Source organism: Peromyscus maniculatus, chromosome X (assembly GCF_049852395.1).
Source record: "Peromyscus maniculatus bairdii isolate BWxNUB_F1_BW_parent chromosome X, HU_Pman_BW_mat_3.1, whole genome shotgun sequence".
NCBI classification, from domain to species: Eukaryota; Metazoa; Chordata; class Mammalia; order Rodentia; family Cricetidae; genus Peromyscus; species Peromyscus maniculatus.
In genome coordinates, this window is record NC_134875.1 from 48,767,482 (window position 1) to 48,786,352 (window position 18,871).

Below are 18,871 nucleotides of genomic sequence, written 5' to 3' on the forward strand. Positions count from 1 at the left end.
GACCCCGGGTCCTCTGCAACCCCTGTTTATATGTCCAAGTTCTAACCCTGCTATCTTGCAATGTAAGTATATTTGGAGAGAGGGATTTATAGGAGAGTTGAAGGTGAAAGTAGGCTAGTCAAATGTGCTCTGATTCAATGTGATAGATGTCTTCATAAATAGTTGACCACACCAAGAAATCATGAGAATAAAAACATATGACGGCTGCCATCTTTCAAGCAAGAGGCCTGAAGAAGCCAATCCCGCTGCCATCTTGACCTTGGAGATGATAATTGAACATAGCCTCGGAAGCTGTAAAGATTAACTAAATCCACTCATGTAAAACAGTTACAGCAGCACCTGGCATGAAATGGGCCCTCGAGAAGCGGCAACTGAGGTAGTTACTGATAAAAAGCTTCGGACCACATCAGGAGACCTGGTGAGACACACTCAATTGTTGTTAACAATAGTGTCGCAATGAAAACCTCACCACCAGCATCCTAGATGCCCTCGCGTGGGCGACCGAGCCCCTTGGGGGCTTTCATTCTCCTACTTGCTTCATTTCTGCCACGCGCTCAGGATTCTACAAGGAAGCAGTTCCTTGGTTTTCACTGGGAACAGAACTGCAAGTGGCACACGCTATTTAGCAAGAGCTCTGGGCTGGCCACCTTCAAACTCATAATCATCGGCTCCACTGACTCGGGGAATGATTTTCTGAGGTGCCCTCACCCCCTGTAGCTGGGCGAGTTGAGGAAAACTAAGACAGCAGCTCTCTGGTACCCTGGCCTCTCCGTCTCCTGGGAGCTGGAATCAGGTGAGGAGAGAGAGAGGACAAGAGAGCAATGGGTCCTTTCCCAAGCCTGCCAGAGGCAGAGAGCGACTTCCGCTTCACATTCCTGAGCCACAGCCAGTGAAGAGCAACAGGGTATGAAATCAGCTATTTTTTTTTTAAAGTACAAGTATATTCTGTTAATTTGGGTTATCCACGCCATTCTGTGATACATTATGCCCTCTCTTCTGAAGACTAAGGGAGAGGTATTTTGTTATGGTTGTTTGTTTGGTACTGGGGGAAGAATTCAGGGTCCTTTAAACCAGAAGTATACGTTCTCCCATTGAGCTACACTTGGAGGCCTAAGACATGAGTTCTGATTCTATGATTTAGCAGGTCAGTTCAGGCAACTTCTATTAGGAGGGACATGGAATTGAGGGCAGCGGTGCCTGTGATGCAGCCTGTGCCTGCTCATGCCACCTCACAAGGGAACACTGATCAGAATGACCCCTATCTATTAACTCAAACAACACTGCCTGCCATCTCTCATTTCACATCAGCCCAAACGGTCCACGTAAATAAGGTGCTTTGGGTTCCTTGAAGGAAAGGGTCGAGGCCATCGAAGGTACCATCTAAGTAGATTCAGATACAGTAAACCTGGGGTGGGGCTGGAACCCCAACATTTCTAACAAGCAACACCGAGTTGATGCTTAATTTCAGGCCACACTTTGAATTATACACTCAGAGCAACTGAATCATGAGTGCCTAACATATGGGTTCTCTGGGGACAGTGCGAGGAGCCCTGCTTAGGCATCACTTAGGGGTCTGTCAGCTACTGTCCTGTGCCAGCCAGTTGCTCTGGCAGTGGGACCCGGCAAGCCTTCTTATTTGCTTGTTTCTTTGTTTCACGGTGCTAGGGATGGGAACCAGGGCCTTGAATACACTAGGCAGACATTCCAGTAGTGAGCTAAAGCCACAGCCCAGCTAATAATCTGATGGTGAGTCTGGAGCACAGTGAGACAGTTCAAAACTCATTGCTTTAGGTGAACTTTCAATTTTAATGTCTACTGCTATATTATATAAATCTAGAGCAGCACAACTTACAGTATTGAGGACTATCTGTAGAGAGAAGATGATTACATTCTTCAGAAGGAGCAGCGTGTGGCCAGACTTTTAGGATTAAGGGGCTCAGAGTCTGGTCATCACTGTCACTTACAATTCAGGTGACATCCTGAATGTCACTTCCTTCCTCTAAAAAACAAGAGGCTGTAATACTTCTCCTATCTGCCTATCTAAAAAACCAACCAAACAAACAAACAAAAAAAAACTATTACATCAAAAGACCTTGTCTTGTAAACTACAAAATTCTATCTAAATCAATGGTTAAGCTATGATGTTCATCTAGGCGGCAAACTTAAGTCATGAAAGCATAAAGCTATGTAACTCACCTTTAAAGGTCATTTTCCCCTGGACTTTCAATAAGTATACATTAGTTTCTCAGGAGGCCCACATGTAGGAGCCTAGACAGGATACTATTCCCCCAGCCTCGTACCTCCTGCTTCTCCTCAAGTTGGAGGAGGAGGAGTGACCCACTCTGCCCTGGAGATTTGAGTGATTGTAGAAGAAATATGCTTGCTCAAGAGGATCCTTAGTAAAATAGACAAGTTTTGAGGCTCCCTAGCATGTTGGTCTACATCATTGTGCCCCTGAAAACATCTAGAAGTCTCAGCCTAAGGATGTGATCCTAGACCTCTTTCTTTCCATAGAGCCTCTCCAATTTCTAGATAACATTTTGGTTTTTCTAGTTCTGATCGAAACTCTTGCTGTAGCCCAAGCCTAACAAACTACTCCTGCCCCATCAAGCCTCCATTAACTCCAGACATGACTGTGTCAAACATTAATATACACAAATTCAAAATCACTTGGCCATAAGGGCAAAGACTTAGGAGAAACATTGGACACAAATTCAAATCCCTTGTCCATAAGGGCAAAGACTTAGGAGAAACACTGGATAGCAAAGGAGTAAGCATATACTGATTTAGATGTTGCTGATTCATTTCTAGAAGAGACAACTTACCAGCCGGGTATTTACCACAGGAAACAGCAATGCCAGGAGAGCTCCATTCAACATGTGCATCTGTAACCTGTAGGAGAAAGAAGAGCAACAGGTCACGAGAGAGAAGAAAATGCTGGAGGTTGAGCTAAGCCATGTGGGAGAAGTAGCCCTCTGTGTAAAACGGCCTAAGAGCTCACCCCAAGGCAAAGGATATGAAAATCAGTACATTTTGTGTTTATTACCTGAAACACATACTGCCTCAGAACCCCCAGACACTTCTTGAACACACTGTGCATTACCTACCAAGGTCTGTGTTTCCTAAACATTCAGTCAGCCCCAACCAATGGTTCGAACTGCTGCAGCATTTGAAAAGTACAACAGCTAAATGCTTCTTGTTAGTATAGAGGCCTGTTTATTAGAATGCAGCTGCTTGTTTAACGAGCTATGGTCAGTCTTTCCGCCAAAGACCTGGACAGAAAGTGCTGGTACAAACTAGGGAGCTGTCTATGAGGGTCCATACCGACATCCAGGAGGCAAGCTTCCAGGAACACTTGTGAGGAACTATCCAGATTAAGGTTAACTTGAGAATGCCTGGGATGGACTATCAAAATCGTGTTAGCTGAGGTGGGAAGACCCACAGTGACTGTGAACAGGACCATTCCCTGGGCCTGGGATCCTAGACTCTGTAAAACAGAGATGGAAAACCGAGCTGCACGTATTAACTGATTGCTCTTTGCTCTTGGCTGTGGATGTAATGTGAGCAGTTCTCTCAGGTTCCTGCTGCCTTGACTTCCCGACACTGAGGGAGTATAACATGGAATTGCGAATAAAATAAGTCCTTTCTCCCTTAAGTTCCTCTTGTCAGTGTGCTGAACACAGCAACAGGAAAAGAAACTAACGGGATCTGCCTGCAGTGTGGCACATACTGTTTCCCGGCTGTCTAACCACACCTTTAGTAGCTGCTGCAGGAGGTGGGGAGGACAAACAAGGAAACCCTCAGGCGTTCTCTGATCTGTGTTATATATGAGATCCTGTTGCTTAAAGGCTAAGCAGTGCTAGGGCCTCAGCTTGGTGGAAGAGCACTTGATTAGCCTACATCACAGCATCCCATCCCTCGCATTAACAGAAGAGGGGAGAGGGACGGAGGGAAGAGAAGAGGAACACCAAGCAAGGATAGTGTTTCCGGGTCTCAATAGCAGACTTCTTAAAATGCACACTACACATCCTTCCTGAGTCAAGAACAATTAACCCGGGAACAAGCCCTTCTTGTGAGGGCTCTGAGGGGGGATTTAAGCAGCTTTCTTCACCATTCTGGGTTCTTACTTGAGAGAGAGACAAAGAATGAGTTTGTTCCTCCTGAAGAAAGGCTGATTTGATGGGTCATGGACAACCTGAACTGTGCCTCTCAGACACACAACAGTAAAAGCACTAGCTGAGTAAGACACAGCTAAGTAAGATACTGGATGGCTTCTGAGTCACTCCCCTCCCCGCACCCCTGCCCCGATAGGCACACTAGTCCTAGGACAATAGATCTTGAAGAAGAACCTTACTAGGCATGTCCAACTTTAGGCCATGGGCTACATGTGCCAGGTATAACTAGAAATGTGGTACAACAAAAAGTCATCAACTTAAAACATAATGAGGGCACTTCTGCTATTGTTTCTGTAATGCAGTTGTGTGATTTTCAAAGGAGAATTTTGTAGATGACAATATTGTGTCAAGGCATCCAAAGTTAAAAACACCTGCACCTAGACATTTGGCGCTCCTCTCCTAGCTCACAGAAGTGGCCTGTGTAGCCCAGAGGATGGCACAGAAGCCCCAGATTGCCTTTCATTCCTCCTAATCTGTTTCTTTCTGCTATTCTTTGTCACCAAGGCCTCAATGATGGTCATGATGCTCACTCAATACATTTCAGGAAAGTATCAAATGAATTGCTTTGTGTGAACTTTCTCACTTAATTCTGATAGCAAATTTCTAAACAGGCACTGTGACTTGCCAACATTTTGATATGGAAACCAAGTTCACTCAGAAAAGTTAGGTGACCTGCTCAATGCCAGGACTCACACTCAAATCTATCTGCTATCAGACTTCAAACTCCCATCATTTATCACTGTCGTATATCAGCACCTCCCTCCCTCCCTTTCAAATATGACCTCAGATAAGGTGGAGATGTGCCTCTGTCCTTCCTTTGGTTCCAGGCATCTCTCTACCTCCTGCATAATTTGTCCTAGATTCCATATGACATTGAGGGTGGTTTTTAGGGTAAAAGACTCTCTAGACATACAGGTTATTAAGAGTAGGCAGACCAAAGCAATGCCACTTCTTTACCTCAGGCTGACCAGCAGAGTTTTCAGAAAGGCCACCCAGACACCCTGCGCTCTGGAAAAGTGATTTTAGGTCTTGAGTAAAGTCAACTCTGGCCTAACATTGCCACTTAGCCCTCTTCTGTGACAGCCACAGTGTAGATTCATGCTGGGAGAGGAAAAGTCGCATCGATGACCCATGTACCACTAGAATCCAGGGCCAGGCTTTGCCACTGACCTCAATGGAAAGATGATATTTGTACAAGGCCAGTTAGCCATTTGGATATCAAAAGTTACAACTTAGGGATGACAGAATGGATTCTAAGGGCCCATGGAAGGCCACTGATAAAGATAATATCAAGTAATATTATTAGACTAGTGATAAAACTAATATGAAGATCAAAAAAATCCCATATAACGGCAAGCCTTGTTTGAAGTTCTCAAAATTCATTATAAAAGGAGTGGGGGGGGGAGGCGCGGGGGGGCGGTAGAGTGAATTGTATTTAATACATAAAAGGACTTGTATAAATAATTAACAAAAATATGGACCATGTGTAAATCACTGGGCTAAGTATTCAAATATATTTAATTCAACCCTCCTAGGTCTTCGTTCTGTTTTGTTTTGTTTTTGTTGTTTGTTTGTTTGTTTGTTTGTTTCAAGACAAGGTCCAACTATGTAGCTCTGGCTGTCCTGGAACTCACTCTGTAGTTCTTGCTGGCCTTGAACTCACAGAGATCCACCTACCTCTTCCGCCTAAGTACTGAGATTAAAAGTGTACGCCACTACACCCAGTTTACCTAGTTTTTTATTATAATGGTCATTCTCTTCTTGATTGCATAACTGAGAAAACAAAAACTCCAAATAATTGACCCGCCTAAGATCACACGGTAATAAGTCAAATTTCAAGCCTACATTTTTGCCACTGTACTCGTCTTCACACAGGAAATGACGATTACATATGTCCTGTCTAACTAGGTACTATTTGTATTATAATCAGCAAGGGCTGTGGGAGGTGTTTCTTAATGTTTTAATTGTGTGTGTGTGTGTGTGTGTGTGTATGTGACAGAGAGGACAGAGCGGGGAAAGATCATTTGCTTCATACATATACAGCCCTGGGTTCTATTCCCAGTTCTCACACACAAACACGCACGCGCATTACAACTGGGATGAGTACGCCCTTTCCAGAGGATCAGTCCTAGAGATGGAAGGGCACGGTTGTGGGCAGGTCTTCGACATGTAAACTAATCAGGCCACAGCTGTACGTACACTCCTCCACTTTAGCCATCCCAGGCCCCGGGGCCATGCAACTGAAATCTACCCCTACAGTTAGAGCTGATAGAAAGGATTCAAACTAGGCTGTCCTGAACCCGTTACCCAGCTCTGCCTTCTCTTGCCTTCCCAGAGAATCTTCAGTGGCAGTGGCCTAAATGTTCCCTTCTTCGTGACTGCTTCATCTTGATGTCCTTCCCATGTGGTGGCTCTACTTGAGGACTAAATCCTTTCAAATAAAATGAACTTTGTTTTCTTCTATCTCCTCTTTAGCTACACCTGACTGGCGACCTGGCCAAAGAAAAATACAAAACAGCATTACTACTCTCACTCACACTTCCTGGAGGCAATGTGTTTATGAAACTTCCTTATTTTTGTTTTCTGTGTATGAAGGTGTGCCTGCATTCATGTGTGTACACTACCGGGGTACCTGCTGCTCCCCAAGGCCAGAAGAGGGTATCAGATCCCCACGGAACTGGTGTGAAAGGCCATTGTGAGCTGCCCTGTGGATACTCGGAACCCAACACAGATATGCTACAAGAGCAGCAAGCGCTCTAAGCCAGCTAAGCAACCTCTCCAACCGGCTTGCAAGCAATCCCAGTTTGTACTGTGCTCTGTTCACTCAGTTGGTTAGAACCTATGGCTCCACAGAGGAAAGACTGCAGCTCTCACTAAAATGATCTATGGATCCCAAGCAATTCTGACCAAAATCTCAGCAGTATGTTTTGTGTGTATGGATAAACTGATTTTAAAATGTACGTGGAAAGGACAGAGGGACAGGAATAACAACCTGATTTTAAAGTTACAGCTGCCAAAACAATGTGCCATTGGTCAGGCACAGAGCCAACAATCAACAAAAGAGAACACTTCCGAATCAGACTACATTGATATGCTCACTTGATTTCGACAATAGTGTAAATAGTATTAGGACTGGAGCATTCACATCACCTTCGAACAGAATTCCTTACACTGAATGTAGAGAAAGTGGAGCGCTCATTCATTGTAGAAAATACAAAACTGCTACTTCAGGTAAGTTGGACAGTATATTATAATTTTTTAGCATTTTAATCACTTAAAAGAAAATTTAAATTTAAATATATTTTGATCATATTCTTCCCCTCCCCCAGGTTTGTCCAGTTCCTTTCCTCCTCCCTCCCTACCCAACTTCAAGTTTGTTCTCAAAAAACAAATCAAAAGCCCACTACAACAAAACTCCCAAAACCTAGAAAACAAACTCCAACATCACCCAAAAAAGAAAAATAAAAAATATCAAATTGCAACCAAATAAAAATCACACACACACACACACCAAACAAATTAACAAATAAACAAACAAACAAAAAACCTACGTTGTCTATTATGTGTTGGTCAACTACTCCTGAACATGAGATCTGGCCTGGAGTGGTTGATATTCCCTATGTCATTAATGAATGCCCTTGGAGAACTCAAGAAACTAGATATGAAGAAAACAAATCGAATTAAAAGTAAATTTATAAAAGTGTAGAAAGCTGAAACTGCTCATTCTATGCCCCAACAATCCTGCTCCAGGGTATTTACCACCCTGAGATGAAAATTTATGTTTCCATGAAAACCCACACACTATAATGTTTATAGCACCTCTGTAATAGCCAAACTATGGATTCAGCACAAGTGCCTTTAAATGACAAAAACAGGAAAGAAAGGAACTGGCCAATGCACATTGTGGAGAACCACTCAAAGAGAAAAATCAAGTAAACAACTAATACAAGTAACAGTTTGAATGCATCTCAAACGTAGTATGGGTGAAAGGTGGATCTCTGTGAGTTCAAGGACAGTCTGGTCTACATATCAAGGTCCAGGACAGCCAGGGCTGTCCAGAGAAACCCTATTTCAAAAATTAAAATAAAAAAAAAAAAAGACTCTATAAGGCCAGGTGTGTTGGCGCATGCCTTTAATCTCAGCACTTAGGAGACAGAGGCAGAAGAATCTCTGTGAGTTTGAGGCCAGCCTGGTCTACATAGTTTCAGGACAAGCCAGGGCTACGTAGAGAGACCCTGTGTTAAAAAAAAAAAAAGAGGGGGAAGAAAACTGAGGAAAAGAAAAGAAAGCACTATGTTGCGTGCACAAATGCACAAAGCCATTCTCCAAAGACTATATGCAGAAAGGTTCTATTTATATGACATTCTTGAGATAAAACAGTGGTCAGTCCTGAAAACATCAAAGTAACATACAGACAGAGCAGGTTGTATCCAGTTCCGGGGTCTTCACACAGACCTACATGCAGGCAAAACACCAATGTACATAAAATACAAATAAATAATTTTTTTAAAAAAGAAAGAAAATCAGAACATAAAAAAACACACAAAGTTTTTTTAAAAAAAGGGGGTGATAGGTACAAGAGGAAAGTTTGGGTGGCTTTGCCTGTGGGCCAAAGACCATTCCCCTGGTTGCAGCCAGTGGATTTCCACTACCTTATTCTGGACCAAACGGGGTCACATAAGTGCAAAGGTTCCGGTACATTTCCCCCTCTTATGAAGTTGACATAAGCTTCCATCTGGAAAATGCTCAACTGGTAAAAGAGGCAACTTAGATGAAAATAATTTCCATTCTGAAATTCTACTTATCTAAATGAAAGCAATTTTCGATCTCAAATTTTAAACTTGAGGCACAGGGAAAGATGGCAAAGGGTAAAGACGAGGCTAATGCTTCTATGTATTATTAATAACACTTAGTGAGTACTTAGTAGATGTCAGCTCCATGCTAAAAGATTTCCAGGGGTCAGCTCCTCTAACTGTTACCAGCATTCAAGGATGGAGTACTACTAATGCATCCTTTACAAGTGAAGACATGGAGGCTGAGGCTTTCATCTTTGCTCACCATCGAGAAGCAAGCAGCTAAAAGCACACATATAGCCCAGGTAATGAAATCCCACTGGATTACTCAAGACTCTCCCAACATCTACCTAAGAAGATAAATGCTGAATTAATAGGATACTGTTTATATCCACTTATATTAATTATACTATATTATATTATGACACATTATTCATCCAAATAATAGATGTTTATATGGCCATTAGAAATAATTTTTAGATTAGTATTTAATAAGATAGATAGGGAAACAACTATAGTACATTAACTAAAGTATAGAAGTAATTGTAGTTACTAACATTTGTTTTGTTTGCCCTTTTGTTTTTTGAGACAGGGTCTAATATAGCCCAGGCTAGCCTTTAACTTGCTATATACCCTGATCACCCTGAATTCATCTCCTAAGTGTTGGTATTACAGACATACACTACCACATCTAGTCTGTTAGCTTTTAAAACATTACAAAGCACAAAAAGAATAATCATTATTTCTGAGCATATACATAAGGAAAACTGTAAGAAAATTATATCATCCTACTAACAGAAATTATCTCTTATCCATGACTATCTTTTTTGCTGCTTTATGAGATGTTTCATTTTTCTGTGCAATAAACACACATGACTTTTCTAAGACTGGAGCATCTCTACTTTCCCATTACTAATTGCACAGCTTTAACACACTTTGCCCAAATCTTATTAAACCACATTGTTTTGTTTTGTTTTTTTAAACACACCACTGGGCGGTGGTGGCTCATGCCTTTAATCCAAACACTCGGGAGGCAGAGGATTTCTTTGAATTCGAGTCCCGCCTGGGCTCCAGGAAAGGTGCAAAGCTACACAAAGAAACCCTGTCTCGAAAAAAACAAAACAAACAAACAAACAAAAAAACCCCACAGAATGCAGGAGAGTCCACACTTTGCTTTCTCAAGACAGGAAGTTATCTGGAGTGAGAGTCTTTCCTTTTTCCTGAAGATGGTGCACACCCAAACATATGTTGTAATACATAGCTATACAGAAGAAAGAAAAAGAAGGAAAAAGAAAGCGGACCCTACTCAGGAAGATCGTCACGGGAGATTTGTAAAAGACAGAACTGAATATGCTTATGTGGGGAAGAAGATAGTTTATGTTATGGGCATGGGAGAGAAAGAGAGACCTATAATCAACTGGAAAAGTCCCAAAGCATTAAGGAAAGAATGTATATGGATGTAGGCAGGGTCCAGACAAGTAGGTCAAAGGAAACAGATACCTGAGCTCAGTACCACACCAAACAAGAAATGGTTTCCCAGAACGACTGCCAATTTCTTAGGAGTCTTCTAGGTTTCTGGTCTCCTTCTCCCTTAAATGTATAGTGTTCTTCTGTACAGCTTTTTCTCCCTTGCCAAGACCAAGCCTTAATAAAGCTGCACAGGTCAGAGGCAATTTTCTAAACACCTTTCTTAGTAATGAGTCCAAAGCTAAGGCTCCAAATCAGTCACAGCAAGGGTGCCAAAAAGATGTCCCCTTAAATGCTGTGTCTATGGTTCTAAGCTGAGCTACGGTTCCAAATCTCAGGTTCCACAGAAGATGAGCATTGGGAAAAACATTAAGACACAACAGGTTAGAGCTGGAGAAACAAACAGCTCAGTGGTGAAATGCTTGCCTCCCCTGCGTGAGTCCCTAGGCCTAGTCTTTAACACTGATGTGGGGGCATCGAGGAAGGGGGGAAGGAAGGAAGGGAGGGAAAAAAGGAAGGAAGGGAGGGAGGGAGGAAGGGAGGGAGGGAAGGAGGAAGGGAGGGAGGGAGGGAGGGAGGGAGGGAGGGAGGGAGGGAGGGAGGGAGGGAGGGAGGGAGGGAGGGGGGAAGGATGGAAGAAACGGAGGAAAGAAAAAAAAAACAACCAGTCTCACAGCCTCAGAGCACTCAGATATGGGCGGCTCATTGGCGAAAGCCATGCTGTTTAAAATTCAATAATTATATTATAATCCCAGAAGAAGAAACATTGAATTCAGAGAGTACAATAAAGTATAAGTGGGATCTAGAAAAGAGAGTATGACAAGGCTACAGAATTATCCTAATTATCATGTGAACCAAGGGTCAATGGGGTATCAGTCTTGCAATGCCATGATCACATGTCAGGCTGTCCTCATTCTTGCCCTCAGCCATGCCCACATTTCCCTCACCTACCTCGGCTCACACCCGGCCTATAGTCTCTCCATCCAGCAGTGCCCCTCTGCTCTCTGTGGCACAGATGAAATTTCATCTCCTCTCATTCAAAAGCCTCCGGGGACTGAGTCAGCAGATACTCATGATCAGACAATCTCACTTGCATCACAGCTCCTCTGCTTTCCATGTGCTCATGAAGATGAGCAGCTTTCAGAGTTTCAGAACTGGGCAGTGGAGGGCGGGCGGCATGCCATAGGCTTCCAGAAGGTCAGCCCTCTGCCAGTCACTTTTCTTACACAGGATGGGCGGAGGAATCTGTAGCCCTTCAAACTTCACAGCTCACAGAGTTAGGTCTTGACCTTCCCCGACTCTTGGTGCACATGTGAATAACCCATCACATGAAATAGTGGGTGTTCCCAATGCAAGGAAACCATCAGCTCCTAACCCAAAGCTGGGAAAATCTTAGCTGCCCTTCTCTTTTCCTTCCATTCCTTCAAGGTATCATAAGAGAGAAAGAGCAAGTCCTAAAAGGTCAGCTTTTCCAAGAAGTGCCTAGACCCTTGTGAGAGCTTCGACTGAGCAACCAGCTGGCCAAGGCAGCACAGTCCTGTAAGTCCCAGCAACTGGAGAGGCTGGGAGGGAGGGGTCACGAGCCCATGCATTCAAGGCCAAGCTATACACTATAGTAAGACCCAGTGATGAATGGCTGGCTGGATGAAAAGAAAGTGCAGCCAGGGCAACAAAAACCAAGCCGACAATTACATCCGCCTGTGGTTAGAGGCGTCAGAGACCAGGAAGGGTGTAAAAGCCTCCTACCGTGTGATGACAACACCGCCTTTACCTAGCTAGCAGACCCAACAGAGACAGAGGAACTCTGAAGCTGCTCTGTGGCTCCAGGACTTCAGTGACCCCAGCCCTGAGATCTCGGCCTTTCTCTAATGTCACAAAGAGAGTGGAAAATCGACCTGGATCTGCTCACTGTTTTCCAGGAGCAACATTAGACACACCAGAGCCCTGCCTCCGGAGCCGGCTCCTAACTCCTGCAGAGATTGGAGAAGGCAGCGGGAATTTAGGCTGTTCATAGTCATTGGTCAAACAGGGCAGCAAAGACCAGAGCTGAGAGGTAGAGAACATCCTCTGGACACCACCAAAAGAAAATAGGCTCCGAAGGGCAGTGCTAGCCAGATGTAAAGGCCCAGGTCTCCAGCTGACAAGGAAGAATTTTCACCTTGAACCTACAGAACCAACAGACTCCAGTCAGTGTCTGCTCTTGTACCTAGTGAGTCAATTGTGGGTGGTCAATAACTTAAGAACCAGAGTTTTCTAGTCTTGGAAAGGGCTGAGATCATCTATGGGCAGTCTAACTACAAACTGTATTATAATCAGGAAGAAGTGTCTGAGCATTTTTTAAAATATTTTAATTATTGGAGGGGGAGATGCAAGCTTGCCATGGTGCATACTTGGAGGCCAGAGAACAACTTTTTGGAATTGGTTCTCTCCTTCCACCTGTATGCGAGTTCAGATATTGAATCCAGGCCATCAGACTTGTTCAGCAAGCGCCTTTACCCACGGAGACATCTCAACGGCCCCTGTTTGCTTTTTAAGATGTCTTTGATATGAAGACTTGTGATAGTACCGGAAGTGTGCCAAAGAGAAAATCCCTGTTCTGATGCTTCTAGCTGAAGACATGAAGACTAAGTCCAACCTTAATGACCATGGGACGGTGTCACCATCAAGGTATTCCTTCCAAGTAGGCACGCAATCACATCCTGCCATCTAACTAACAAGGCTACAGTTCTATTGTACAGACCAAACCTCATTCCTCCTCAGCTATGGTCTCTGTATGCTAGATCTAATTCTCCTAACGTTAGGGGCATGGCCCTGCTCTTCCTTTGGTGTTGTGATGAGCTCTCTATCAGGGAATTCCCTCTATTAGCTGCTTTTACTTCTACATTCAGCATTAAGAATAGTGACACTGTACAGTTGTCACTTGTAGGGACCCAGCAGTCCCTACAAGTCTTGCATCTGATCCTGCTGTTTACATAACTAACACTTTAGTGGACCATAGCCATATTCATCCCTTTGTATATATCTAGGCTCCTTCCTCACTATCAAAAGAACATTGTTCAAGGCCAGAGATTATGTTGTTCTACATCATGAGCCCCTAAGGTCTAAAATGTTGCTATGTAGCCCTTTATTTTATATATAAAAAAGTCTCCCCAAGTCGGGCAGTGGTAGTACATGCCTTGAATCCCAGAACTTAGGAGGCAGAGCCAGGTGGATCTCTGTGAGTTCGAAGCCAGCCTCGTCAACAGAGTGAGATCCAGGAAAGGCTCCAAAGCTACACAGGGAAACCCTGTCTCAAAACAAAAAAACAAACAAACAAAAGTCACCCCAAACCAAAATATACCCTAGGTTTGTACTTTAAAATCCGTGGCTAACAATCTCTAATCCAGCCTCCCCCAACTTTCCAATCAAATAACTATAAGGTACCAAAAAAAGACCAAATTCCCCAAATGAGTGAAAACCTTAAATGATGGTCAGACAGACTGACAGCCAGAATCTGCAAGAAATCTTGGTCAGTAATATGGGTAGTGCTAAAGTGAGGGGAAAACTCTGTGGCCAAGCCATGCAGCAGCTTCTAAACACCTGAAAAGAACACAGGAAGATCCTAAACCCTGCGATGACCAGCCTCATGGCTGGCATTGGGAAATCAGACAGCTCCTCCTCCACGGCATGACAACTGCTTGCAAATAGTATTAGTAATTCCTGGAACCATCTATATCTACGTGACGCTTCTCCCTTTCCTTAGAAGAGGTCACATACAACGGCAGGAAGTACCACCTCCTTTGGGCTGCAGAGCCCAAGGTCATAGGCAGCACAAATACCACTCCATTAGGCTCTAAGCAATTCTCCAAAGTCAAAACAGTAGACTATGATCTGATTGGTGTTAGCACACTGCATGCTGAGAAGGGGAGGCTTCACAAGGAAACCTCTGGGAGTTACACGTGTGGGAGACTATGACTTTTTACATACTTGATTTGTTCAGAGTATTTGAGAGCTTAGTAGTTGGGACAGACAACCTGAATAGGTACTAGAGTGTGAGAAACGTACTAAAAAGCTGTGTGCATTAACCTGCCAGCAAAGAATGGAGCTGAGAAGTGGTTCTAACCAATACCATAGAGAATATAAAAATATTTAAAGGCAGTATACACAATCTGTCTTTGACAAACAACAGATCCTCCTTTGAATATGCATAGCCATACAAAAAGCCAGCGCAGTTCCTATGAAAATGTCTGGCAGCACATGGAGAAACGCATATCATTCTGGAGACTTGGAGAAGCACAAACATCCAAATTTAGTGTAAGAACCAGAAAGGATTTGACAAAAACCTGAGGACATCCTGAATAGTATGCAAGAAAACCTGGACTCTAGGAAGCCACCAGAATAAGGCGCACTGGGAAGGAAAATCAACAAGCTGAGGCAGAAAGAGAACTCTCCAAAGTAAGGAAGAATGACAAAGTTAAATTTCATAGCAGGGGTGACAGAGAGCAAAATCAACCAAACTTGTGGGAAGGAAGCCAAACATGAGTCTCTTGTAAACACACAGAGGAAAAGAGGAGATTACATTAGCAGTCCTTCAAAAGGGGCAATTAGGAATTCTACTGCTGGGCGGCGGCGGTAGCTGCCTTTAATCCCAGCACTCGGAGGCAGAGCCAGGCGGATCTCTGTGAGTTCTAGGCCAGCCTGGGCTACAGAGTGAGTTCCAGGACAGTCAGGGGCTACACAGAGAAACCCTGTCTTGAAAAACCAAAAAAAAAAAAAAAAAGGAATTCTACCAATATAATTTACCAAACGAGATCAAAGGGGAAAAGCACAAATTAACCAATTAACCACTCAACATCTTCTACCAAGAAAGTGTTGGCTAAACTCACCAGTCACCTATGTGCTTAGGGTGTAGTTCAGCAGTAGAGCACTTGTCTAGCATGTCTAAAGCCCTGAGTTCAAGCCCCAACATCACAATAAATAAATTAATTAATTAATAAACAAATAAGTTCTTAATCTTTAAATGAACTTAACAATTTAAGAACAAGAAAATTTCTTCATGTTATAGTACATTTAACCTAAGCCAACAAGCAATGTAAGAGTCAACTGACACCAAACATAAAAATATCCCCATTTGTACTGGCTGGTTTTGTGTGTCAAGTTGACACAAGCCAGAGTCATCAGAGGAAGGAACCTCAGTTGAGGAAATGCCTCCATGAGATCCAGATGTAAGGCATTGTCTCAATTAGTGACCATGCGGGCGGGGCGCAGCCCGTGGTGGGTGGTGCCATCCCTGGGCTGATAGTTCTAAGTTCCATAAGAAAGCAGGCTGGGCAAGCCATGAGGAGCAAGGCAGTAAGCAGCCCTCCTCCATGGCCTCTGCATCAGCTCCTGCCTTGGGGATCCTGCCCTGTGTGAGTTCCTGTCCTGACTTCTTCTGTGATGAACAGTAATGCTGAAGTGTAAGCCAAATAAACCCTTTCCTCGCCAACATGCTTTTTGGTCATGGTGTTTCATCACAGCAATAGAAACTAAGACACCATTAATGAAACACCAGAAATAATAATAATAATAATAATAATGATTCTTGCCAGTATTAGTATTATTTAAAATGATGCCAGAAATTCTAGCCAATACATCTAGGCTTGAGCAAAAAAAAAAAATAAAAATAAACAAACAAACAAACAAAAAGGAAAATACACTTTGCTCTTTAAAAAGAGGCAAAGTTACCACTTGAAAATTGATATTTCCAAAATGATCCAAGGATAACATCTGAAAAATTATTATATAAATAAGAATTAAGCATAGTGGCCCAATATAAAACAAACATACAAACCTGGAAATCTTTCCTATGACTCATCAGTAATAACAGAAGATATAATAAAAGATCATAAACTATAAACTGTTTTAAAATGACCTTTTTGAGAAATATGTGGGAAACACACACATTGAGGAATATAAAAAAAAAATGAATTCATGAAGCTGGGTGGTGGTGGCACACGCCTTTAATCCCAACACCCAGGAGGCAGAGGCTGGCAGATCTCTGTGAGGTCAAGGCCAGCCTGGTCTACAGAGCAAGTTAGTTCTAGGATAGCCAGGGCCACACAGAGAAACTTAGTTTTGAAAAACCAAAAAAAAAAAAAAAAAAAAAAGAATCATGTAGAATCATTGTTTTATCCTGGCTGAGGAGATTCAACGTTGTGATGAAGTAGGATTAAAGTAAGTACAGTCAAAATCCTGGCTGGATTTGGAAGAGAACCTGAGAAAAACATTTAAAGTTCACCTGAAACCAAAACACTGATTGAGAGTAGCTGAGTAAAAGAACTGTGGGTGGCAGAGTACATTGAGGGGGGTAAGAGAAACCTGGTCTACCTGCCTGATGTTCCAAACCCAAGGCTTTGAAGCTGGGGCCTAATCTGTCCCTTTGCCCACCCAATGAAGGGCACGCTACCATGTGCCACTCTTTCCATCCATTAACTTCTTGTGGGGCTAGCAAGCAGTGAAGAGCACTGGTTGCTCTTGTGGAGAATCTGGGTCCACCCACATGACAGCTCACAACTGTCTAACTATGGGTCCAGGGGACCTGACACCCTCTTCTGGCTTCCATGGGCACCAAGCAGACATGTGCTGCACATACATAAAGGCAAAATTCCATACACATAAGATAAAATAAGAAAGTTTTTTCTTTTACAAAAAAAGAACACGAAGCTGGGTTAAAACCCAAGAGAGATGAACAGAATAGTCAAACACACCCCTGAGCTAACTGCCGGCACATACAAGAAGTTACTTGTTAAAGTATGGTAATGACCTTAGAGAATCCTTTGCTGGGTGTGACGGCATATACCTATAATCCTGGAAAGTATAGTCAGGAAAACCAGGAATTAAAGTCCAGCCTCTGCTATACAAACAATAAATACAGAAATAAGAAAACTACTTAGGGAAAAATATAAGCTATCGCCCTACATCACCCTATTCATAGAATGAGTTTTAAATGGCCACATTGAATATTTTTAATAGTGTAACACTGAACTTTCTAGCTAATCTCACAACAAGAAAAAGTCTGTTCAGGTATAAAAATACAGGAAGAAAGCTGGTTGTGGCAGTGGATTTGGGAGAATGAAACATGAGAACCAAGAATTCCAGGCCGTCCTGGGATGCACAGTCAATTTCGAGCCAGTCTGGGCTACACGGTGAGACTCTATCTCAAATAATTAAATACATACATACACACATATATACATACATACATACATAGGAAATACTCATGGCCTAAAGGAAGGAATAATCAATTCGACCAAGAAAAATGCAAAATTGACGTGTAGCAAACACTTCATGAAAAAGATAAAAGTTGCGGTGTATGTGGTGCATGTTTTTAATCCCAGCAATTAGGAGGGAGAGGCAGGCAGATTTCTGTGAGTCTAGTCCATCAGGAGCTACACAATGTGACCCTGTCTCAAAAAAAAAAAAATGTTAAAACGTAAGCCAGGCATGGTGGTAAATGCCGTAATGCCAGCACTGAGGATGATCTCAAGTTCAAGTCCAGCCTGGGCTACATAGTGATTTACAGACTAATCTGAGATAGCAATCAAGACCTGTCTCAAACTTCCGAAAGAGAACTGGAGAGCTTGATTGCTCAGTGATTAAGAGAGTTTGCAGCTCTTGCTGAGGTGCCAGCACACAGCTCAGAAGGCTCAGTGCTGTGTGAACTCTACTGCCTGGAACTCTAGTTCCAGGAGATCTGACACCTTCTTCTGGCCTCCTTGGCACCTGTATACATATTCACATACATACACACAAACACATACATAAAAATAAGTCCTTTTTGAAAACTAACAACAAAAATGTTAAGAAAGCAAAAGGAGAAGTATTCACTGCAAAAGTTAAAAAAAAAACTTCTAGACTTCATATGCCTATAATTTATTCAACTAAGAAGAGAAATATCCCTATATAAAACTCATAACATGAACTGATAGCCCACAGAAGAAATTATACAACTGTATAAGGAACATATGAGAATAAATATAATATGTATATATCTGAAATCTGCTGTAATAAAAAAAACTGAGGAAAGGGTTAAGAAAAAAAGTAAAGAAAAAGTCACAGTGAGATGCTTATGAGAGCTGAGGGATTGGCAAGATGGTATATGCCTTTAATCCCAGTGTTCTGAGATGAATCTGTATGAGTTGGAGGCCAGTCAGGGATAAAAAACAAGGAGGAAGGGGAAGGCCAACTTTCACATAATATGACAGGGTAGGTTCCGTAAAGGTGACTGAGACAGGTAACTTACTTAAAAGTTGGCACACTTTAATGCTTACTTCCTCTTTAGATTGTTTTTTTTAAGATTTATTTATTTATTATGTACACAGAAGAGGGTGCCAGATCTCATTACAGATGGTTGTGAGCCACCATGTGGGTGCTGGGAATTGAACTCAGGACCTCTGGAAGCGCAGTCGGGCTCTT

At 42.7% G+C, this 18,871-nt stretch overlaps 1 protein-coding gene across 8 annotated transcripts in view; it reads right to left on the bottom strand.

Moving 5' to 3' along the window:
• Tmem164 (transmembrane protein 164) overlaps window positions 1-18,871 on the bottom strand; it is a 166,325-nt gene that overhangs the window by 72,981 nt on the left and 74,473 nt on the right. For 7 of the 8 annotated variants that reach the window (XM_015992039.3, XM_015992079.3, XM_006970294.4 and 4 more), the window contains one exon: window positions 2,826-2,892. The exons of the other annotated variant lie outside the window; for it this stretch is intronic. In XM_015992039.3, coding sequence (XP_015847525.1) covers window positions 2,826-2,892 — 67 coding nt within the window. The remainder of the gene's footprint in view (window positions 1-2,825; window positions 2,893-18,871) is intronic. 8 annotated transcript variants of the gene reach the window in all.